General features: G+C 40.2%; 1 protein-coding gene across 3 annotated transcripts in view; it reads right to left on the bottom strand.

Moving 5' to 3' along the window:
* EPB41L4A (erythrocyte membrane protein band 4.1 like 4A) overlaps positions 1–24,946 on the bottom strand; it is a 266,948-nt gene that overhangs the window by 41,840 nt on the left and 200,162 nt on the right. For all 3 annotated transcript variants that reach the window (XM_068534088.1, XM_068534102.1, XM_068534096.1), the window contains exons 13-15: positions 4,630–4,720; positions 2,044–2,127; positions 942–1,055 (exon numbers count right to left, since the gene is read on the bottom strand). In XM_068534088.1, the coding sequence (XP_068390189.1) occupies positions 942–1,055; positions 2,044–2,127; positions 4,630–4,720 (289 nt within the window). The remainder of the gene's footprint in view (positions 1–941; positions 1,056–2,043; positions 2,128–4,629; positions 4,721–24,946) is intronic.

Here is a 24,946-nt window from a genome sequence, read left to right as displayed (position 1 = left end):
ACCAGCAAGTGAGTACGAACAAGGGCAGAGAAAAGAGAAGGGCTTCTGCTTTCTAAATCTACAGTGTATACAAAAAGAACCTTGACAGTTATCTGAAAACATGACCTGAACTTCTCATAATTATAAGTCACTTATAAAATACCATTTATGTAGGTACCCAAAGTAAAGCACAGTCCCCATCAGGTAGAAATGAAATGAGGTTCTCTGGTAAGTGATTTCTAGGTCTTCATCTCTTGGACCTGTCATATTGCCCAGGCTGCTTTGCAGAGACAGTCCAAAACTGCTAGATATGAATTTTTTTTAGTTAAGTACACACACGCAAATATAATCACACAAACAATGTGACCTGCTGGGTAAAGTGTAACAGGATTCATTTTCTCTGTTCTTTGAAAGGGGTTTTACTCAAGTTTAAGCAACAATATCAGTCCTGAGAGCAAAGCACTCAGTCTCAACTAAGAGATTTCTCTCTAAACATAATCCTATCTTCTCAGATCAAAACATTTAAATCTTTTATATATTAATATGTACCATTAATACAATATATATTATGTACACCACATATTATATATAGTATATAATATCTATCCTCAAAATACATTATATACATTTTTGTAAATTTAGTCTTAACTACAATACAGAAAGCGAGTTCCCATCAATATTTTATGAAATTATTCTCTGAAACTCTGGCTGTTTAAGAGAAATGCTTCAGGACCCCTAGCTTATTTTAACTCAATTAAAAACAAAACATAAACATATATCCTTATTGTGAAGCAATTATACTCTAATAAGGATGTTTAAAAAAAAAAAAAAAAACCCAAAACATAAGCTCTCTGTTACCATGGGGAGACAATCATGATACTATGAGAGTAACCTGTGATTAAAATGCGGCTGGGATCCAGAGCTTCTGTTGGGAATTTAAAACCAAGGGTCGTTCAGCTTACCTCCTCCTGGTGGGCTGTACAGAGTCATGGTCGCTCCCACACGAGGGGTTTCGGCGGCGCGCGTAGGGGAACTTGGGGGATTTCGTGCGGTCGTTCGGGGAGTTGTAGAGTCCGCTGGAGTGGAAGAGGAAAGGTCAAGGACGTCCGCAGAGGGCCTGGAGGAGCAACACCCTAACCTGGATCTAGGGAAGCGTTCATGACTGCACATTTGTTACTTGCAGGGGAATACTGGGTCATGGGCACATGGTTCTCTTTGCTGACAAGACTTTTGAAAGAAAGGAGAAGTAAACAAATCATAAAAACCTTCATTTTGCAGGAATGGGTTTGTCTCACTGGCCTTCAACAGTTAAGAAATCAACACACACAAATGGTGGCAATAACAACAACAATCTGCACTTATGATGAACCTACCACATGCCGGGTGCTGCCTGAGCTGAGGGCTTTATATTCGTTATCTCAGCTTTTCTCCAGATCAACCCTAATCACCGAAGTACAATTATTAGGCCCATTTAACAGAAAAGAAAAAACAGAAATACAGAATGTTTAATTAAGCAGCCAAGTCAAGTAGCTAGGAAACAGGCAGAGCTAGAATCTGAACCACTGCGTGGTCAGACCTGGAACCACCGTAACTATATGGCCAGTAAGTTATGATGCAGGGCTGTTCCTGGTATGGTAGTTGTGAACAAAAGAAACTAAATATTTCTATATTTCTAGGAATAAAGGTCTACTAGAAGCACTATTCATGAGCTATAGTTTTCAACTCAAGTTTTTACAAGAACTATGAAATTGGGAAAATTACCATTAATATGTCATTTCGCATATTCTAATGACCACCAAGCCATCCTAATGCCCTTTCAGGCAGTTTCTTAGTATATACAGATTTTCCTTTCTGTCTGTCCGGGAGAAAGTTTCACGTTAGGACACATCCTGTTGACTTCTACTTCAGAAGTTCTCGATCACACAGATTTAGGAATCTGACTGACTTGTTGTCCACAGTTAGTCATCACCAGCCACAAAGCAGTTGGATTCCATTATTTAACAAGCTGCAATTGCTAACCCCTTTTATACTGTTCTCCTTTATAAAAACAACGATTCTCTTTACCTCTGGGGGCCATTTTCTTCCCACGGCGCATGAGATTTGCTTCTTTGGGTAACAGGGCTGTTTTCATTCTTTGCTTTCTTAAAGCTTTAATTAAAAAATAAAAAGAGTGTAGAAAGTAAATTAGCTAGAAAATAAAAGGAAATTAACTCACATACTTATTTCTTCAGTAAAATTATTTAACAAATGTTTTAAAATGTGTTTTTATTTATACCTGTGACTCATTCCAGAAAGAATATAAAGTGGCTACCTTAATTTAAAAAAATACTTGTTTCCAGCAGTACTTTGGGGGTCTCTTTTCCCCTTCTTTCTTTCTAGTTTTATTTCTTTATGTCAACCAAATGCCAAGTCATCAATTGTTAAGAACCTTTCTAAAGAGTCCACCTGCAGGATAGGAAAAAAGGGCACCAGCAAGCCAAGAAAAGAAGGCTGATTAGAAAAGAAAGTTGGGTATCTGGGCTCATGAAGCTGGCTCCCTCTTTTCAGCAGTGGTCAGAGACCACTGGCTTTGGCCTTGGGTCTGAATCTATGCAGGCCGGTCAGCTCTGGCCAGGTTCAGGCTACCCGAACTGACTTTCTCTGCCCCCAGCTTCTGCCATATCTTGGCTTCATCCTTCCAAATCAGAATGACTTTCAAATGCTATTTCCTGACCTAGTATTATCTTTCTGCCCTAAGAATGTAAATATAACTGAGTTGTTATTCAATCCCAACAAATTGTTTTAGAAACACATGGGAGACACAAGGAAAGGATTCATCAGAACTCTTCCGTCACCAGGGGAGGAGGGGAGGTGTGTCACCTCTCACTTCCCCGGGAGACTTCACTTCAGAAAAAGATAGATCTACTTAACTCTTAATCCACTTTTAACCCTGGCTTTTTGAGGAATCCTCTATTTAATAGTCCTGGAATATGGTCATAGCAGAGTTTTTTGTAACAGTCAAGAAAGAGGAGAGAGAAAATAACAAGGTCATTTCAAAAAATGAAAATAAACTTGTACTCTAGCATACTATATTCATAAAGGAATTAATACAACCTAAGCCTAAAAAATTAGATATTTGACAAAGGCACGTAACAGAGCATTAGTAGATAGTAGGTATGTTTTACTTATATATGAGCAACATATTATTCTTATAAAGGTTAAAAAATATTTGAAAGATCAAATTTCTAAAGTAAAACCTTACTTTTGAAATGAGGAAAAGTAATAAATATGGTAGATTTAATACAACAGTAGAGAGTTTGTGTTTAATAAATCAGAAAGAAAAGAGAAAAGGGAGATTGAGAAATGCAGCAGGGAGATGAAAGGGAAATTGAGAGAGCAGTGAAAGAATAATGAAAACCTGGGGGGCAAATTAATTGCATTCACTGCCTGAGCTATTTCTCATCTGGAGCTTGAGTGGGAAAATTTGGCGGCCCTTCAGGTATCAGTCCTATCGGCAAGAATGCAGTTACAGAGGGGATTGAACTCCTTCTGTACATTCTAAAAAGGCTTGGGATCTGAATTTCATGCAAGATTACTGTTCTTATGTTGGACTTACCATAAGCATATCCTGTACATACAGATTAAGATGACTCACTAGCCACAGCCGTGAGGCTGACTAAGGGAAGCACAGTAAACGAAAGTGTAGGCAAAAGCAAAGAACTTGTCATTCCAAAAAGAAAACCTGTACAGGGAGCGCCCTATAACTAAAAAAACAAAATGATGGCAAAACCCTGGGGACACACTGCAACTCTGAGAACTTTCATAACTTAGAATTATTTTGCTGAGAAATCATAAACTATATCCCTCCAAGTAACAACAGCCCAGTTGAATGAAAACACCAGTATTTACTAATGAAAGATGGAGTAGATGATCTAAGAAGTCTCTCAAGGTCACGTATTTCTGACTGCTTGGACTTCTCCATGATGCATGTGGAGCAATCTCTATTTAGGAAGTGAGCTGATGAAAGCTACTCATTGTATGTGTAACATCCTGTTCCATGAACATAATTCGAGATAGGAAAAAGTGATGCTGAAACAGCGCCTTAACAGAGAACAAGGCTGGTCTTTCAGGGAAACAGTCCACGTAATATATTAAGAGAAGGTCTTTCCGCTGGGGGAGGCTGCTGGGAAAATTGGTGCAGAGGACCATGACAACTCTTTATACACATGCAATCACTGCCTTCTGAAACCCTGCGCCTCTAAATGCTATAAACCCTCTTTCTAGGGCCACAGTTCAATGCACCGCTGTAACGAACGCAGTACAATGAATGTGAATATGATCTACTTTACTTCCCAGGTCCCTCTGAGTTAGTCCATTATATCATGCCATTTAAAAAATCCCATGGAATTTTCACTTTGCTCAGAGAAGGCAGACCACACACTATCTCTGACTTCATCATGCTATGACAGCAGGAGCATTTCCTTCAAATGAGAGGGACATATCCTGATGTTTTATATTTCACTGGCATTTTAAAGTATTCTTTGGCCCACAGTTTTTTCATCAAAAGTACTAGTTAATTATCAGAGTGAAAAGATTCTTAACCTTGCCAACAGAAAAAAAGCATTTCTGTGACAGCACATAGTGGTGTGTCGTTTCAGTTAACTGACTGACCTTTTTATTGGTGAAGGTGCGATAATTTTAGTTGTTCCTTCATTTTCTCCATTTTCCATGTTTGCAGTTACCCGATTTATGCTGTCTGATCCTAGTAGCAAAGAGGGGAAAGAAATAGTGGCGAAGAAAAGAAAGGAGATAGTGGTCAGAAAAACACAAAGAAGCAAAAAAATATTTTAAAATGTAACTTTAGGGATGTCATGGCACATTGTATTGATAAATTTTAATTCCATATACACAATGAATTGCCCAATAAATCTGAGTTACTATTTTCTGAAATGTACTAAGCCCTCAACATAACAATGTCCAAAGGGGTCTAGGTTATGGCACCACTTTAAAATCGTACCTTTTGAGACTTTAAGAGTTAAAAAAGTCCCCACATCAACTGTTAAAATAAGAATCTAAGATATTTAGTACTATTATATTGGAATGTAAGCCATTCCAATCGGTCCTTGGTAACTACGTTGTGAAAAAGTTACTGTTTCTTGGCATGCCATGACAACCCTCATTCTCAATCAAACCTACCCAAAATATTTCGAACCTGAAAATATTCCAACTCATAATGCAAATGGCAAAACCAGAGTAATATAGACGTGAATTGTATCACTCACATAAAAAAAAGTTTTCAAATGTGTTTTTTAATGTAAATATCCCTTAAAGTCTAAAACTGACTTTTTAAAAAGCTGTTATTCCGCAGATTTGCATACACGCTAGATGAACCAGCAGAGGGAGCCCCCAGCAGACACAATGTTGGAAATCATGATCCAAATAAAGTGCAGCAGATGGGCCCATCCAGGAAGTCTGGATCCCATTCTTGGGAGGGAGGCAGATAAGCCTGCAGGGGTGAGATGTGCAGCACTGATGAGGAGTCTTCTTTTCTCTAGCGGCGTGCCCCTCACTCTGCAAGGTACAGGGGAAACCAGGGAGGGGATGTCCAAAGCCCTTGTTAAATTAACCATGTGGCAAGCAGGTGTGTCTTCCTCAGAAAGGCACCTTGTATGTCCACGGATCAGGTCCTTCAATCCAAAGAGTAATCACCCCTAACGGTTTTCGAGTCGTGGGGTGAGTTTGTAATACTAATAAGAGCTAATATTTACTGAGCACTTAACCATGTGTTGGGTGCTGTCCCAAGTACTTCCGGGTCTATTTACTCATATAATCCTCAAAATAATCCTCTAAGGTAGATACTAATATTATCACCATTTTTAAAGATAAGAAAAACAGGACTTTGCCAAGGTCCCACAGGTCATGAGTTGGGGGGAGGGGAGCAGCTTTAAAACCCAGCAGTCCAGCTCCTGAGTCTTAGCTCTAAGCCACCACAATACACAGCCTTCCATGACCACCTGCACCTCATCCTCAAAAATCAGCGTAAATTAAGGGTCCACTGGGAGAAACAGACTCTTTAGAAGATAAGTGAAAAGAATGTCCAATGAGGGGACTTCCCTGGTGGTCCTGTGGGTAGGACTCCACGCTCCCAATGCAGGGGGCCCGGGTTCGATCCCTGGTCGGGGAACTAGATCCCGCATGCACGCTGCAACTAAGACCCGGCGCAGCCAAGATAAATATTAAAAAAAAAAAAAAAAAAGAATGTCCAGAATATTTAATAGCCAACTAAGAGAAGAATTCTCTCTCAAGGGCAACCAACACTGAAAGACAACAAGAGAAACAAGTGAGCACCCCAAAGTTGGCCATTCCCTCCAGAACACTTGGAGGCAGGTTTGGCCACTCATCAAGAATGATAAACATTAAGGCATACACCTTGAACACAGAAAGAAAACAGTGGTTTCAAATAAGAGCTCCAACAACTATTAATTACAAGGAATTTGACATGGATTCAATATCTGAATTTTGTTCCTATTTTGGAACCCTGAAGTGAAAAGGCGAACCTGAAGATACGTGGCATTAAAGGTACGCTCATGTGGGAGCAACATTCAGAATCCAGGCATTAGAAGACAATAACATTGGGATCTACGGAAAATTTCACCAGGTATAATAAGTGGAACACAACCAACTCCCGTGAACAACCCCATGTGCTATCAGACATCAGAGTGGCCAGTCACTGTCTATTTTGCCATAACCCTTAATAAAAATCACCTAGGCAGATTCCCAAAATTGCAGGTGCAGATTGGAGATGGAGCTGCTTCTCAAAAGTGGAATTCCATGTGGCATGGCCCTGGGACAGTGGCAGGAGGGATTAATTCATTTGCTCCCCAGACAGAATTACCCCAACATCAATATTTTTAATTGTTTTGAATACATGTTTTTAAAATGGGGTATTGTTTTCAGCAGGTATTACTAATTTATACTGCAAGGGACCTTCAGGTACCCAAGGCTATTTCCCAGGCTGGGGGGTATGGCAGGGGGCGGGGGGCACAGCAGGGAGACCAAAGCCCAAATGCCCAGTGGCAATAAGAGCAGTGGAAGAAGCACTGAGTGAAGGCGAGCATTACTGTTAACTGAATCCCTGCACAACTAGCTTGTGGATAGGCCTGGGTTTGCTCCAAGTCTCATCTCTTTAGACTGAGCAGTCTTTTCTGTTTTTTTGCTTGTTTATTTTTTAATTGGAGTGTAGCTGATTTACAATATTGTGTTACTTTCTGCTGTACAGCAAAGTGAATCAGTTATACATATACACATATCCACTCTTTCATTACAGAGTACTGTGTACAGTTCCCTGTGCTACAGAGTAGGTCCTTATTAGTTATCTATTTTATATATAGTAGTGCGTCTATGTCAATCCCAGTCTCCCAATTTACCCGTCCCTCCCTCTCCCGCCTGGTAACCATAATATTGTTGAGCAGTCTTAGTCTAACAACCTTGGGGAAAGTGAGGCTGCCTGATCACTTTCACCTGGTTTCCTTCTGAAGCTTCCAAAAACTTAAAAAACATAAAAAACTGAGCACTGTCTTAAAATAGAAAAATTTCAAACTATATATGCATACGTTTTTTCTTAAAGAAACCAACATTGGGTTATTCACAATATCTAAACCATAATTCTTGACATCAAACACTAGATCTATGGTTTTCCCAAAGAATTTCAGGGAAAAAAATCACACACAAGCTCTCTCTCAGACACTCACAAACACCATAGCCAGGCTTCTTCAAAATAAACTGTTTGACTGACAAGACTATTTTACTAACATAAAATGGTATATATGTCAGTCATATAACTCTCATATACACATCATAACTAGATAGGGTAATACAATTTAATTTATGGTTCTTTTATATTCAAAACAGTGTACTACTAAACAAAAAGTCTGTTTATATGTATTTTCCTCCTCTATAGCTATGTGAACTGGACAAGCCTATGGTGTAAAAGCCTTACTAGGAAAACAGACTATACGGAGAAAAGCCACTTACAAGCCTTAACTCAATGGGAGCACTTCTGAAGTATCCATTCACATAATATTCATATCCTAACTATAAATTACTCTTTTCTATTCATGAACGTAGGGCTCTTAAAAAGCCCTAATTAGGCAATACTTATTAGCTTTATGTTACTAAATGCGCACTTGAAAGTAATAACTGTACTTTTAAAATTTTATTTTATTTTTTTTCCGGCTATGTTGGGTCTTCGTTGCTGTGCGCAGGCTAGTCTCTAGTTGCGGCAAGCGGGGGCCACCCTTCTTTGTGATGCGTGGGCTTCTCATTGTGGTGCGCGGGCTTCTCATTGTGGTGGCTTCTGTTGTTGCGGAGCACGGGCTCAAGGCGCATGGGCTTCAGTGGTTGCAGCACACGGGCTCAGCAGTTGTGGCACGCGGGCTCTAGAGCGCAGGCTCAGTAGTTGTGGTGTACAGGCTTAGTTGCTCCGCAGCATGTGGGATCTTCCCGGACCAGGGATCGAACCCGCATCAGCAGGCGGATTATTAACCACTGCGCCACTAGGGAAGTCCCATAGCTCCATTTTAAAGAGAAAAAGGAGAAGCCAAATATTAACTAAAATAATTAACTGATAACAATGGAATTTCAGGCATTGCTCCAGGAGAAATTTTGAGGCTGAAGAAATCGTTTTTCACCACTCCTTTTTCATTGTATATTATAATGGACCGCCAGAAAAGAATATAACATACATATATGAACAGTTTAACAAATTTATTATAAAGTGAAGAGTTATTTAACTACTACCCACGTCAAGATATAAAACATTAAGGGAAATTTTCCTACGCTACACAATCACTCCATTTGGTGTAACTCTTCCTTTCAGATAAGGCCAAACAGTTGTTTTCCATCTAAAATATCTAGAAACACAAATTATCATGTACATATTTCATAAAATATTTATAATATACATAATACAATTATTGAAATTTAAAATTATTAATAAAAGTGAATAAGCCCTCAAAATCTTAATAAAATGAAGGACATATCACTGTGCTCCGGTGATTGCCAGTACCGTGTCGTATACATGGTGAGTACTCAGTGAAGGTCTGTTATTACAGAGGATGTATTTCTGTTTCTACTCTTTTTTCCACTAGAAGGGAAAATTCAGGATAATGATATTATGTTTAAAATGTGTCAAAACCAAGACAAAAAAAAAACACATCTGGATGTGGCCGTATGGGAAATTCGGGACAAGAGATGACATGTACCACATCCTACAAGCCTGGGCTACTTCTTAGAGCTTTAAAAGCAGCCTTCCACCATAGCATGCAATTCTTTTCTACTCTCTTAAATGAAAGTCGCAGATCACCTACAACAAAGGTCAGTTACTGACATATGGTTACTAAGGCTCCTAGGTTAATCTGTATTTTATTTTACATAAAATATCAACACTAGCAAGACCAGTTAGAATTAGAAGCATCCAGTTCACTTTCCATATTGTTCACACTAAAAAGACAAAGGACATGGGACTTCCCTGGCGGTCCGGTGGTTAAGACTCTGCGCTTTCACTGCAGGGGGCAAGGGAACATCCCTGGTGGGGGAACTAAGATCCCGCATGCTGCACGGCACGGCCCGGGCTGGGGAAGAGACAAAGGGCTTTATTCATGAGACTGGTCACATGTGGAAGAATAAGTTTATCAGGAGACTGCTACAGTTTATTAAGGAGCCAAATCTAGCTCATGACCTGTGATCATTTTTGTCTCTGGACTGTTAGACACTACAGCTTAATACAGTCCCACACAATTCCCTACCAGTTAGGCAGCAGTGCAGTGCCAGTGTCCATAGCTCCATGGTCTTGTCTGTTAATTTTTTAACACCCTATATGCAAATGATTCCAGCCTGTGTGCACCGGACCACGACCAGGCTATTGTGTGGTTTGGGTCTGTTCACGATTGAGCGCCCTCATCGTAAGTGACCCTCGCCTTTGGTTCAAGAAGAGTGGCTGTCCCAGGATCTGTTTAGCTACTTGGTCTGGGGGCAATTCTTAAAAGTCAACCGGTGATATCAAGATTTCAAGATGTGGTGCTGAATCCACATGGATGTTCAGTTACAAAAACACTTTGCATTTAAATAGTATTATGAGTCTCACAAAGTTCATAGCTCAGTTTTACACCTGTCAACCTTAGTTAAATGATTGATGTTATTTAAATGTTGCCATTGCTTTGAATTTACAGAGTGGGCATGGAGGACGAACGTGTGACATTAAAAGAAAAAATAGAGAATGCCTTCTTCTGTTAAATGGGGAGAAGAACAAATAGCCAATAAGTTAAGCTGCATTGTAATATATACATGATTTCATTTTTAAAACTCTCAAATATGATACATTTGTAAACTTTTAGGTTAAATTTCATCTCACTTTTTTGCATTTTCTTTTCTGAGCTATATTTTTAAAAAACTGTATCTGATGCTTGAGACAAATAATCAGGACAGATTTTAACTATTCCCAACACAACAGATTATTAGGTTTCAGTAAAGACAATCTGATTTCATATTATCTGACCCAGAATGACTTATCAGAAGAAATGTGATATTCATGAATTAAGAATGAGCTAATAACTGGAAATTTAGCTCTAGTTTTCATACTGATAGTACAAAATCACTTTGCCTTGGTTTCACCAACTTTAGACTGGGTTACTATGAAAAAAAAATGGCAGATGGTAGAGCAACTTAGCAAAAATAAAACATATTTTTCTAACACCATGAATTACAGTCAAAAAGTAAAATGACCAAGGAAACCTCACATATATTCATATATTTTTTTCCTATCATCATGAAAGGTTTTATATTTGGCAGAACCGACACTCATTAAATTACGTAAAACACAATTAAATTTCAAAACACACGATTTGCAAAATAAAAGTGTTTCAGTGTCCAGTGGCTAATTTTTTAAAGTTCAAATGCCTGACATCAGCCCATTCATCCCAAAGAGGCAGCCAGACCCCTGCTTCTCTGTTTCTGTATTCGGAAGTCCCAAGGGTGATATTTAAACACAGTTACTTCTTTACCATAAACATACAGACTTTTAAGACACTGATTTTGCTACATGTCAACTGCAAGATCAAACAAGGCATTCTGCTAGAAAGCTGTAGGGTAGATTATAAAGAGTGGGTGAGGATGAGAAAGATGCTAGGAAAGTATGTCTATGCACGAAAGATCCCTTTCCTGGTTGGTCTGCTTCCAATTTCTTCTTCTCTGACGCAGCACTCTCCTGGATCCCTCTGCTTTCCTCATGACCAAAACGGTCAACGTGGGGGCATGAGATGAAGGCACTTCATCCTCTGCCCGAGCTACAGAGGCACACACACTGAGAGGTGGTCACAAACACACTTCCTTGCAGGTCAGAAGGCCAGGTTCAAAACCAAGAAAGGCCCTTCTCAGCATCTGTTTACTCCCTCAGGCCCTCAGGGTAGAACGAAAGGGCTGTACCAACTGAAGAACTTGTGATCTACACGTGCATATGCTTGAGGGGCTGCCAGATGCACTAACAGCAGAGGGGAGCCCGTCTTTCCTTTCAGCCCTCCTAGGCCCAATGCCAACACCTCTCTGTGAATGGTTGGCTGGAAGCAAGAAGCGTGGCAAATCTCTTAGATATCAAGTTTTTTCTTCCTGTCATAGGAGGACACAGTTTGAGGGAAGAAAACGGAATAAATGCTCACATCCTATCCTGGTACTCTCTTGCACTCCCCCCAGCCTACCACCCACAACCCCCATAAGCGACACAGTTTAGAGCAACATACCACAAACCTTCTCCAGCCATCTTTTCTCAAGCCCCCATTTATGCTCACTTGGTCTAGGGCAGGTGGACAGTTCCACAGCTGACCTAAAGTTGCTTCTGTTCCAGAGGAGTGCGCTAGGCCACTGCTCTAGAGGTTTTATTTGATGTAATTACAGTAATATATAAAGTATATACAAATGTAAAATACGTATAATTGTGTGTAAAGATCACTTTAAAAAGGCTTATTTGACTCAGGCAAAATTGAGAAAATTTTTGTTTTTTTCTGCTTCCATATTTGAGTTCATATCTAGGAGGCCTTAACTCAGTGTTCTTTAAGCTTTTTACACAAGTACTCACTAAAAGAATTTGGAAAATGATGTACCTCAGTGCATGTTTGTAAGATGATATCTAACATTTTGCATCAAAAGTTTAAATAGTACCAAAGGATGCCATGTGCAGCATACAGTAAATATTGACATTTTAAAAGGTAACTGTTTCCAATCTCTATGTTCATAGAGAACAGTCTGGTGGTTGCCAAGGGGGAAGGAGCTGGGGGAGGGATGGAGTGGGAGGTTGGTTAGCAGGTGTAAGCTTTATATATAGGAGGGATAAACAGCAAGGTCCTACTGTACAGCACAGAGAACTACATATAATATCCTATAAAAAACCATAATGGAAAAGAATATAAAAAATAATATATATTTATATATATATATATATGTATGACTGAATCACCTTGCTGTATAGCAGAAATTAACACAACATTGTAAATCAACTATAGTTCAATAAAAATATTAAAACTGAAATAAAAATCAATTAATTAAATGTAACCGTTTCATGACTTTCTTGAATATAACCAGTGTAATAAAATACCATAGAAATTTGATACCCAGTCATTCATTTTAAAAATACATGAAATGAGTTTAGCATTTGGAAATTTCATAGCATGTTTCTCTTGTAGTTGCAATTCAATTCCATCTCCTCTGCAAAAATGTATCCCAAAGTAGTATGTTTTATACCTGAAAGTTTTTATTCATCACTCTTACTTCTGTGACAAAAAAAATAGAAATAAAGTAAAAGTTTTATTTCCCATGACCATAAAGCTCTACATAGTAAAAATTTTTTTCTGAACGAAGTTATCATTACAATTATTAACAGCATATTATTAGCACACCATATGAATGCTGATAAATAATTATTAAATATAAAAAGTAAGTTTTTATTGAAAAGTAATTCTTAGTGAGATAAACAGGGTAGTTTTGTTTTCCCAATGATTACATGGATCTACCCACTCAAGAATATTATTTTGTGCTAAAATGAAACAGTTTAGCAACAATTCTGCTCTTATTTTTATTTGGAAAGATTTTCAATGCTGAGAAACCCTGTTCACATTAAGTAGAGATATATATTATTCTGTTAAGTATTCTGCTATAAAGATATCACCAGTGTCCCAAAGAACTTCTAAGAGTTACATGTAGACCTATAACTCTACAAGTAGTGATATATCATCTAAAATTATTTCGAATTTTCTATCAGGTGGCAAATCAGTTGGGTCCTCCACCAATTTTGCTGAAAGTCAAAATGAGAAAATGACATGCAAGGATGTGTCACTTGACAATTCAGGTCATTTTACTTTCCCAACACCAACCCAGGAGGTTTAACATTTAAAGACAAAGCAGTATAACAGATTCTGAATGGGAAAAACGTCTGCCTTTCTTTTGGAAAATGGGAAAACGTCCATTGGGAAGGGGCAAGCCTACTATCACAGGCAGACTGCTTTGAGGAAAGAGAATCTGAAATTGATTCTATCAAAACTGCCTGGGCCCACATAACCCTTTGGAAGCCCTCTTGTATCTCCTCCCCACCAGGGGCTGCACACTCAGTTCGAAATCTTCTGTCCTAATCCACCCGTCCTTCAAAATCCGCTTCCTTCACAACAGCATCAAGGATTACACATTTAGCCATACGCAAACTATCCTCCTGGACACTTACAACTCTTTCTGTGCTCCAATCCACGACACCTGACACGTGTGCCCGTATTTCAGTTTCTACCTCTTCAGTCTGACAAAGTGGTTAAGCATACAAGTCATACAAACCCAAATATGTTTCTCAGCTCTGCCAATTTACCCACTGTGTGATCTTGGACAAGTTATTAAACCTCTTTGGGTCTCAGTTTTCTCATCTGTAGAATGGAGGTATCACCAATTCCTTATATGGTGGATATGAGGATTACATTAGGTAATTTCTAGAAAGCGTTTACACAGTGCTTGGCATTTAGCAAGTGCTAAATAACTGCTGTATTCTTTTTATATGATGAAGTGTCTCTAGATCAGGGGCCAAGTTTTATTCATTTCCCATGTTCCATGGAATAGGGTCTGCACTGGGTGTTTTTTCCAGCACCATCAAGTAATTCTTCAATTCTCAGCAAACACTGACTGGGTATCCTGCAATTCAGCTCTATCCTGACACTATCTACCTGGTAGTGTCAGATCCCACAGCTTAAAGGCTCAGCCCCACAAGACCGCCCTCACTTTAGATACCTGTTACAAGTCCAGGTTGCCACCTGTGCTTCTGACCAACAGGCTATAGATCAGAGGTTCCCAAGACCCCCTCCTAAGATTCAATTCATTTGTTACATCAGCTAACAGAACTCAGACAATCAGTTACTTACTAGATTGCTGGTTTATTATATATAAAAGGATGTAACTCAGAAACAGCCAGACGAAGAGATGCACAGCAAGGTACATGGAAAGGCGCATAGAACTTCCATGCTGTAAGCACGCCACTCTTTCCACATCTAGATCTACGCGTTCACCAACCCCTCAGAACCCCATCCTTTCTAGGTGTTTATTACAAAAAAAAACCTAGGCATGATTGATGAAATCAATTACATAGGCATGATTGATGAAATTACTGGCCATTGGTGATTGATTCAACCTCCAGTGCTTCTCCCCTCCCCAGAAATCAAGGAGTGGGACTGAAGTTTCCAACCCTCTATTCGCGTTTAGTTTCCCTGGCAACAAGCGCCCCCTCCCTGTTTGGGGCTTTCCAGAAGTCATATCATTACCATAAACTCAGGTGTGGTTAAAAGGGGCTTGTTATGAATAACAAAAGATGCTCCTTTCACCTTTAGGGTTCTTACCACTTAGGAAATTCCAAGTGTTTTAGGAGCTCTGTGCCAGAAATGGGGATGAAGGCCAAATGATTATTATTATTTTTTTAATGTCCTTATTGGAGTATAATTGCCTTACATTGTTGTGTTAGTTACTGCTGTATAACAAAGTGAATCAGCTATATATATACATATATCCTCATATCCCCTCCCTCTTGCATCTCCCTCCCACCCTCCCTATCCCACCCCTCTAGGTGGTCACAAAGCACCAAGCTGATCTCCCTGTGCTATGTGGCTGCTTCTCACTAGCTATCTATTTTACATTTGGTAGTGTATATATGTCCATGCCACTCTCTCACTTCGTCCCAGCTTACCCTTCCCCCTCCCCATGTCCTCAAGTCCATTCTCTATGTCCGTGTCTTTATTCCTGTCCTGCCCCTAGGTTCTTCAGAACCCACTTTTTTTTTTAGATTCCATATATATGTGTTAGCATATGGTATTTGTTTTTCTCTTTCTCACTTACTTCACTCTGTACGACAGAGTCTAGGTCCATCCACCTCACTCCAAATAACTCAATTTCGTTTCTTTTTATGGCTGAGTAATATTCCATTGTATATATGTGCCACATCTTCTTTATCCATTCATCTGTTGAGGGACACTTAGGTTGTTTCCATGTCCTGGCTATTGTAAATAGTGCTGCAATGAACATTGTGGTACATGACTTTCTGAATTATGGTTTTCTCAGGGTATATGCCCAGTAGTGGGATTGCTGGGTCATATGGTAGTTCTATTTTTAGTTTTTTAAGGAACCTCCATACTGTTCTCCATAGTGGCTGTATCAATTTACATTCCCACCAACACTGCAAGAGGGTTCCCTTTTCTCCACACCCTCTCCAGCATTTATTGTTTGTAGATTTTTTGATGATGGCCATTCTGACTGGTATGAGGAGATACCTCATTGCAGTTTTGATTTGCATTTCTCTAATGATTAGTGATGTTGAGCATCCTTTCATGTGTTTGTTGGCAATCTGTATATCTTCCTTGAAGAGATGTCTACTTAGGTCTTCTGCCCATTTTTGGATTGGGTTGTTTTGTTTTTTTGATATTGAGCTGCATGAGCTGCTTGTATATTTTGGAGATTAATCCTTTGTCAGTTGCTTCATTTGCAAATATTTTCTCCCATTCTGAGGGTTGTCTTTTGGTCTTGTTTATGGTTTCCTTTGCTGTGCAAAAGCTTTTAGGTTTCATTAGGTCCCACTTGTTTATTTTTGTTTTTATTCCCATTTCTCTAGGAGGTGGGTGGGTCAAAAAGGATCTTGCTGTGATTTATGTCATAGAGTGTTCTGCCTATGTTTTCCTCTAAGAGTTTTAGAGTATCTGGCCTTACATTTAGGTCTTTAATCCATTTGGAGTTTATTTTTGTGTATGGTGTTAGGAAGTGTTCTAATTTCATCAAATGATTATTTATTATTAATTACAACATTACAGGTCTTATGCCAAAGAAGCACTCAATAAATTCTTGTTGAATGAGAAGGTAAAGGGGATAAAAAGTGTCATTTATGGTAACTCACTAAAGCTATGGTATTTAACTGGAATATACAATATGCCTTTAGCCTTGCTTGCTTTTTTAATTTTGATAGCTATGCATGGAATGCTAAACACTCCCAGAAAGAGTGGAATCATTAACTTTTTAGAGAAAATCTAACCAGCTTGCCATATATTAAGACATTTTTTACAGAATGAAAATAAACATCAGCTTCAAGGCAGAGTAGAAAAGGGTGTCAACAAAGGAAGACAGCCTTGAACAAACCATACACCCGACTCTGTGACCTAACCTAATTCTCCTTGCAATTAACACAGTTACTGCCATTTCCCCTCTTTCATGGGTAAAATGTCCCAAAGAACTTAAATATTTTCTTAAAAAAATGACTTGATATAATATCAGACTGACTTGCTGCTCCTCTATAAATGCATTCTCTTCAAGAGTATCTGCTGAAATAAGCAGATCTAGTGAAGTAAAGGAATCACACAATAGTGGGAAAACCAGAGGATGTATACTTATTTTCAAATCACCTTTCACTTTTTTTGTTTTCCATGTACTTTCCAAGGATGTGCCTTAATATTCCAAAGACCTGGGTTCAAACCCTGCTGCTGCTCTTACTATCTGTGTAATTTTGAATAAGTATTCAATGTTTCTGAGCTACTGTTTCCTCATGTGCAAGATGAGGATACCACCCACCTTCCCACAGGTTTACCAAAAGAATTGCTTCACTTTATGGACAATGAGATGAAAGCTCAGCATGTTGAATGATGTGTTACAAGTCACAGCCAAGTTAGACCAGGAATTCAAGTCTACTCAAATCAGGTACATGTTTTGTTTTTTTTTTTCCTGCCACTGTACCACATGCCTTCTCAACGCAAAGGCTTACATAATCAGTCGCTGGAGTTCTTAGGGTGAAGAGAAAGTGAGGTCACATATCTGGACCACACCTCAGTTGATTACCTAATTCTGACTTATCAGGTTTGAAGGAGGACAGTCATAATCACACTCTTTCGAAAACAAAGTTAACACTCTCCTAAATTTTCTAGAAATCCTCTCCAAAACTACCCACATAACAACTCTTGGTCAGAATGCCTTGTTCCAATTCCCTTGTATGACAATTTTCACTAATCTCTTCCCTTCCTGTCTTCAGCTGACCTAGGGAAGACAAACATGCAAACACTTCACAATACCCATCAAGTGCCCAATAGGTGTGAGAGCTATTACGTCACTGTCTTTTTCCAGACATTCCTCACAGTGCCTAGTGACTCTCATCCAGATACCCTCCAGGTTCCAGAACTTGCTACACTTGCAAATCATTTCACCTCTCTGGGCTTCAGTTTCCTTGCCTACAACACAAAGCGATTGTCCTCTACTTCATCTAATCCAAGGATTGTGGGTCCTACATGAGTCTTCCTCCTTTGAAACAAAGCATGCTCTGACTTGAGGATCTACAGTGCAATCTCCTACACTTTAAGGCCTACGTTTAAATGTACAGATATGAAAATGTCTTATGCCCTTTGCCTTGAAGACTTGAGCTGTATCTGTAACAGCACAGTAGAAATCCTAACATTTGAATTTGTATGATCTGTCTCGTATCGTTCTATTACTTTTTCATAAATTATGATGCACGCTTCCTAGAATAATATCAGTGTCCTCATCTGGAAACTTGAACGGACGTTTGAAATCATCTTGTGAACTTAAGGCATTCATGACAAGTATCTGAAGGGCTTTTTTTTAAAGTACAACATGGTAAAAACACAAATGCTATTAAAGAATACAGAGGGGCTTCCCTGGTGGCGCAGTGGTTGAGAGTCTACCTGCCAGTGCAGGGGACACGGGTTCGAGCCCTGGTCTGGGAGGATCCCACATGCCGCAGAGCAACTAGGCCCGTGAGCCACAATTGCTGAGCCTGCGCGTCTGGGGCCTGTGCCCCGCAACAAGAGAGGCCGCGGTAGTGAGAGGCCCGCGCACCGCAATGAGGAGTGGCCCCCGCTTGCCACAGCTGGAGAGGGCCCTCGCACAGAAACGGAGACCCAACTCAGCCATGAATAAATAGATAAATAAATAAAATTAAAAAAAAAAAAAAAAGAATACAGAGTAAAAATAAATCTCTCTCCCACTCCTGATTTCTGATTTTTTTAAATTGTATTTTTATGTAATGGGAGCGTATTACATGCTGCTGGCCCCCACCCCTGGCTTTTTTTTTTTTTTCTTGCTTATACTATCTCTTGGAGATCATTCCATATCAACACAAATTTATCACATTCTTTTTTGTTCCTCCTCTCCACATTGCAGACTCTAAGTGATCTGGGATCATATTCTAGCTCTGGGGCCCTGGGCAAGTCCTTGCCTCTGTCTTCTCACCTGTTACACTGAGAGTCACAGCACCTTCTAAAAGAAATTAGGGAGATACTATCTGCATGTGCCTAGTACAGCACCGGGCATGCAGTGAGGCTCAATGACTGTTGGTCATTAACATTCCTCTGCCTTGTGGAGCTCCTCAGGGGATCTGACCTTTCAAGGCAGACGTGGTGGGACTATAGAATCGGACCAACACAACGTCAAATCCTGCCCTCAGATTTCTTCTGAGAGACACATGGTATTTCCTAGGGGTACAGATCTATTATTTTATTAGGCCAGTTCCCTACTAATGGACATTTAGGTAGTTTCCAGTCTCTGTGATGACAAACACAGCAACAGCCCTGCTCATACTGCAGAAGTGAGGTTGCTGATCTAACAGCTTATTGAGGTTGGGACTTGACTTATGAAATCACAGATCCACAGCCCCAGCTTCTGTTTACTCCTCATTCAACAACTCTGCTTCCCTCCCCAAGCCCTTTCAGCTTGGCCCTTTGTCTTCTGTTTCCATTGCCTGCCTGACATGAAAAGTGGACTTGGATAGGCCTAGTACCTGATTACCTCAAATAGGGAAAACCACCTTACACAGAAGATGAAATGATCAACTATGTGAACTTTAAAACCAGCATACAATCTCATCATTATTATGGATTCACTGTAACGCGTTTGTTATTCCCAATTCATAGCCATAGACTATCCCAGTGGTGCTGGAGCGCCTGGAGAGTGGTGAGCACGGAGTGGGGGTAAAAATAAGGTGAGAAAAATGATTACTCTGGGAAGTAGGAACAGGGTAAGTAGGACGATCCCCAACTCTGGGCTCCCAATACTGCCTGACAACAGCTGCCCTCGTGTACCCAGAGATCTTCAGGCAGGCAGGAAAGAAGAAACCTACACACAGGGGGCCCTTTGACTTGTCCACTTCCCTCATACTTGTTTATACCCAATCTTCTAGAATAAATCAGGGGTAACTGATGTCTTTCCAAAGCCCATTCACTGCACTTGAATGACTCTCTCCACCCATCAATCTCAAAAGGCCACACCTCCCTCATATAATTATATTATCCTTTGCATGTGAAGTTGATGCTATATGGTAAATATAATTCAAAGGCTGTCAGGTGGACTCACAGGCTGGTCCACACTATGTATAGAAAGACTCCTTTTGATTTAGGAGAAAGAAACTAAAGTGTGCCAAGCCCCTCCACGTTCCTGACACGATGCTGTGCCCAGTGCAGACACCAACCGCATGACAACCCGTGAGGCAGGAGGTAATACCCCCACTGGACCCACAAAGAAACTGAGGCTCAGCCTGGTTAAGTGACTTCATCACATTGCACAGTTAGTACAGGGATGACTGAGGCTGAACCCAGATTTATCAGATGTAGCTCAGTCTGATATGCCAGTCTCTACTCACATAGCTTGCCTTTTGTCTGCATTAAAAAAAAAAAATTTTTTTTTAATCTATTTTTGATCGCCACAAGCCAAGCTGGGTTTCTGCTGACCTCATGTCTGACACAACATGCCAACCAGAGCAAGCGCTCAATAAGTGATTATTACTCTCTTGACACTACTATGTCTCAGCAGCCCAGAGCTTTACACTACATCAAATTGATGAAACTGTACTTCGCTATATCAAAGCATTTCTCCGTCTCTCCTGCTTTGGGCTACATCCAGCTCAGGTCACCAGTAAATGTCAGTCAGCTACCCGCATGTGAATCATTTGCTAGGGGGTTCAGACCTGTGTGGCACCATCATCCCCTAGAGTTGGCCAACCGACCTACCAACTACAAAGTGTTCCTGCTGGGAGTCATGGAGTGTAGAACCTGATTCAGTGACCTCCACAGGGGATGCTGCAGAAACCCATAGAGACCCCAGGACAGGTGGATCGGCCATTCATACCAGCTCTGTCAATCAGAGGTTCTCAAGAAGCAGCCCTCAAGCCATACTGGGCCCTTAGGAATGTTTGATTTAGCACACAGAGACTTTCTTCAAACTGAAATCAATTGCCAAAACTTAAAATTCTGGAAAGTTTCTATAAATATCTAAATTTCATGCTTCCCTTAAGACAGCGGAAGATTGACAACACTGGGTCCTCTCTCTTGCACAGAAACACTGGCTTGGCCTGAGCGGTAGCTCTCTGCTTCCAGACCAGGCACAAACCATCCTCACTCACAAGTTCATTTTCAGGATCCCGCCGGCATTGTGTCTGCAGCGTCTTCCACAGATGCAGAGTGGGAATGCCAAAATGTCACCCGAAACCGGCTTTTCAGTTGTCTGAAGACTACACTGCAACTATTTATTTCTCTGTTCATCAGTACGATATGCTTAAGAACTCAAAATGCTGCATCAGACAATCACAGCATTGTTTATCCACTGTAAATGGTTTCACCCATTACTTTTCTTACAGCTCATTATGGATTATAGCTAAACATTCTGTCTTTCCTGTCTTTACTGCTGTCTTCTTACAGCAAAAACTCTTTTCTGACAGGAACCCACCTACGTGAGCTGCCAAGAGCTTGTCAGAGAAAGGGCTGTACAAAACATGCACTTTTCCTTCCTGCCATCTCGCCTCCTGCTTTACCCGCAAGCTCCAAGCTCCTCTGCCGAGCAGATTTGCAGGAATGCTCTGGCTGCCTGCCCTGGCGCTGAACTCCTCTGGGGGGGGGGGGGGGTGCAGAAGGCAGGCTGGGTGCAGGGCTCCTGACTCTGGAATGCACTTCCTCATAGAGGTGCCAAGGTCTAATCTTGGTGGATTCTAAACACAATGGCTTTTGAGCTACCAGGGCATTTATTATTCCTGCCGGAGAAATGAAAACACAGGCTTTTTAAATCTGCAGAGAACTGAGATGCAGGTTAAGGGCAGTGGTCATCAAGTTTGACTGAATTACTTTAACTTCAGAGGAAATAAAATAACATCTTCTAAAGTTACAAGTCATGTAGTATACATTAATGATATAAACTAACAAAAAGCTAAAGTCTCCTTTCTATCACAACTTGTTTTTTAGTATCTATAAATGTTAAATGAGAGGTGAGAATTTATGCCAATGACTCTTGGAACTGTAGTTCTAAAGTTTTATTTTAGAGAGCCTACCAGAATTCAATTTATGAAAATTCATAGCTGGCCTCATTAGAGTTTTTTTTTTTTTTTAAATCTATCTTCTTTTTAAACCACAATTCCATTTTTGCCAAACGCAGTACAATCTAATAAACTTTTTCTATGTTTTAAAATAAGCTTTCTACCATTTTAATTGTCAAAATTTTCAAATAAAAATTTAAGTAATTGTGGCAGGAATATTTAGTAAGGCAATACTTTTGCTTCTGTTTGGTCAATAAAAAATAATAAGAAAAAAAAGAAAACTACTGTTTTGAGCTATTGTTCCTTTCCTGCCCAGCCACCCATGAACGAATCTCAGGACCAGGGAGATTTGGAGCAAGGAGGCTACTCTGGAGCTGAGAGTGTGGGAATCAGAAGTGACAGGGCTGCAGGAGCTGCCTGGAGTGGCAGAAAAGGCTTGGTGGGGAAGGAGATGGAGGCTTGAGGGCTACAGCAACCTAGGGACCTACAGGCCACTCCCTCACATCATCCTCCCCTCCACCACCCGCCACAGCAGAGCCTTAAAGGTGCAGGCTTGACCCTAAGCACAGGAGGCTCCCGGGCTTACCAATAACCCCTCCCCTCTCATACTCACAGTGGCCCAGATTCACACAGAATTGCCCTGCTTCATGGGACCCGCTGGGTGGGATAAGGAGCACAGAGTGACTGATGTAGGTGAAGACAAGAGCGCCCTCTTCAATTGTTCCACTCCAAGTCTGAACCCCACCATGACCTTAGAGACTGGGTCTCTCTACCAGCTGGGTTCAACTGAGGCTCAAAGCAGAGAGTACATTTGAATTAGAGGAAAAAGAATATGTAACATTCAGGGACTTCCCTGGTGGCACAATGGTTAAGAATCCACCTCCCAATGCAGGGGGCACGGGTTTGACCCCTGGTCGGGGAACTAGATCCCACATGCATGCTGCAACTAAGAGTTTGCATGCCACAACTAATGAGCCCGTGAGCTGCAACTAAGGAGCCCTCCGGCCGCAACTGAGACCCAGCACAACCAAAAATAAATAAATAAATAAAATTAAATTAAAAAAAGAATATGTAACATTCAAATAAACATAGAACATTATCCCTGCCCCCAGAGCATTCTTCATATGTGCATGACAGCAACTGAAATAACTCTGCACCATAGGCATTGCTAAATGGTCCTTCCCCACCCAGTACAATCATGCTGTCAAGGGCAGGGTCATCTCTGGGTCCCCAGAACACATCACAGTTTTGTGGAACACAGGCTTGAAAAGTAATTCAAAATCAAAGTGAAATGTACACACAGCCAGTCTCAGTTTTTAAACACAGCACTGTATGATCCTCTTTTTTGAGTAAAAATTATAAAAATATACCATTGTTTAAAAAAAATACAATAAATCAGCAAGAATACTTAGGGATATCACTACAAAAATATTCACTTTAGTTACATTTATATTTTTCAAATTTTGAAACAGCTTAAATATCCAAAAACTAACCACTGGTTGAATAAATTATGTCACATCAATGCATCTATGCAGCAGAAAATTATTTGGACATTCAAATGGTGCTATATAAGAACACTTAAAATTTGTTAGAACATATTCATGATATATTATTAAATAAAAAGGTAAATAAAAACACTGCTATATCATTTTTGCAGAAAAGATATGCAAATGACCAGAAGGCTATATAAAATAGTGTTAGCACTAAGAGAATGGAACTGAATATGAAAGATATTCTTTTTGCAGGGGAGGGGGAGTTCTGAGGTTCCTCAATTTCCTAAAGCAAGGATGTATGTTTATAATAGTAAAAGCATAACATGTGCTGCATTTTTTAAAAGATTCTCAGCCTGATGCTGAGAGGCTGTCCTCGAGCACTCCGGGCTGTGCCTTAGCCACCTCCCACCTCCTCAGCCTCCACCCTAGAGGGAGAGTGTTTTAATACAACACTAGTGGGGAGGGGAGACGGACGCGAGGGCTCGGTACAGTTCCAGGCTACTCTGTGAAAACTGCATTTGGCTGGATCTACATAAGCCAGGAGAGAAACAAAAACAAAACCCCTTGTCCCTAAATAAATCAGCTTCTGGAATTTCGGCTTCCAAGGAGAGAGAGACAGACAGACAGACAGACAGACAGACAGACAGACACAATGTTACAGAGGCAGATATTTTTCTAAGAGCACAGGAGGAGAGGAAAAGGAACAACCTGAGCAGGTCTGTGTAAAAAGCACGTGTGATCCCAGCATCTCAAGTGGAATGAAATGTTGATTTGACGCGAGGAATGCTTTTGAAATTCTTGGTTGGTCTCAGAATAATTTCATGAGGCCTGGTATTTAAGAAATAGCAAAGGATCTGAAAGTTTGCTTATCAACTATACCACATTGCACTTGATCCAAATGGGATTTAAGACTGATCATATTCAAAGATAATCACAAAATATTAAGATAAAGATATTAAATATTAAAGATAGAATTTCTGTCCTAAGCCACCTGCTTATTATGTAATCTTGGCCAAATTACGTTTATAATCTTAGTTTCCTCATCAGCTAAATGGGGATAATGATATTACTTATGTGGCAGGTAACCCATTGCAAAATTAAATCATGTCTTATTTTTGCCACTGTAGAACCATCAGAAAGAATTTAATTTCCTCTCAGCCCAGTGAGAGGAGGGGACCTACAATCAGATTTAATTTCACTTTAGAAACTGTAAGTCAGGTGACATTCTCACAGCCAGCAGCGGTGGAGCAAACTCAAAACACATTCTTCATAGGCTTGTCATGAGAGTTAAATGAAACAACAGCTGTCATAATGCTTTGCCAACTGTCATGCGATGTTCAGATGTTATTTTTTTATTAGTTATCTATTTTATACATATTAGTATATATATGTCAATCCCAATCTCCCAATTCATCCCACCACCACCCCCCACATGTTAATTATTGTTATTAAAAATTCAATTTTCTTCATACAATATGGCAGAAAGAGCCAGGAGATCTGGCCTCTCGTCCCAGCCCCACCCCTTTCTAGCTACTGGGACCATGTCTTCCTCATCTGTAAAATGGGAACGTAGGGCTTCCCTGGTGGCGCAGTGGTTGAGAATCTGCCTGCCAATGCAGGGGTCACGGGTTCGAGCCCT

Source organism: Eschrichtius robustus, chromosome 2 (genome assembly GCF_028021215.1).
Source record: "Eschrichtius robustus isolate mEscRob2 chromosome 2, mEscRob2.pri, whole genome shotgun sequence".
NCBI lineage: Eukaryota > Metazoa > Chordata > Mammalia > Artiodactyla > Eschrichtiidae > Eschrichtius > Eschrichtius robustus.
This window is presented reverse-complemented; position numbering and strand designations above follow the sequence as displayed.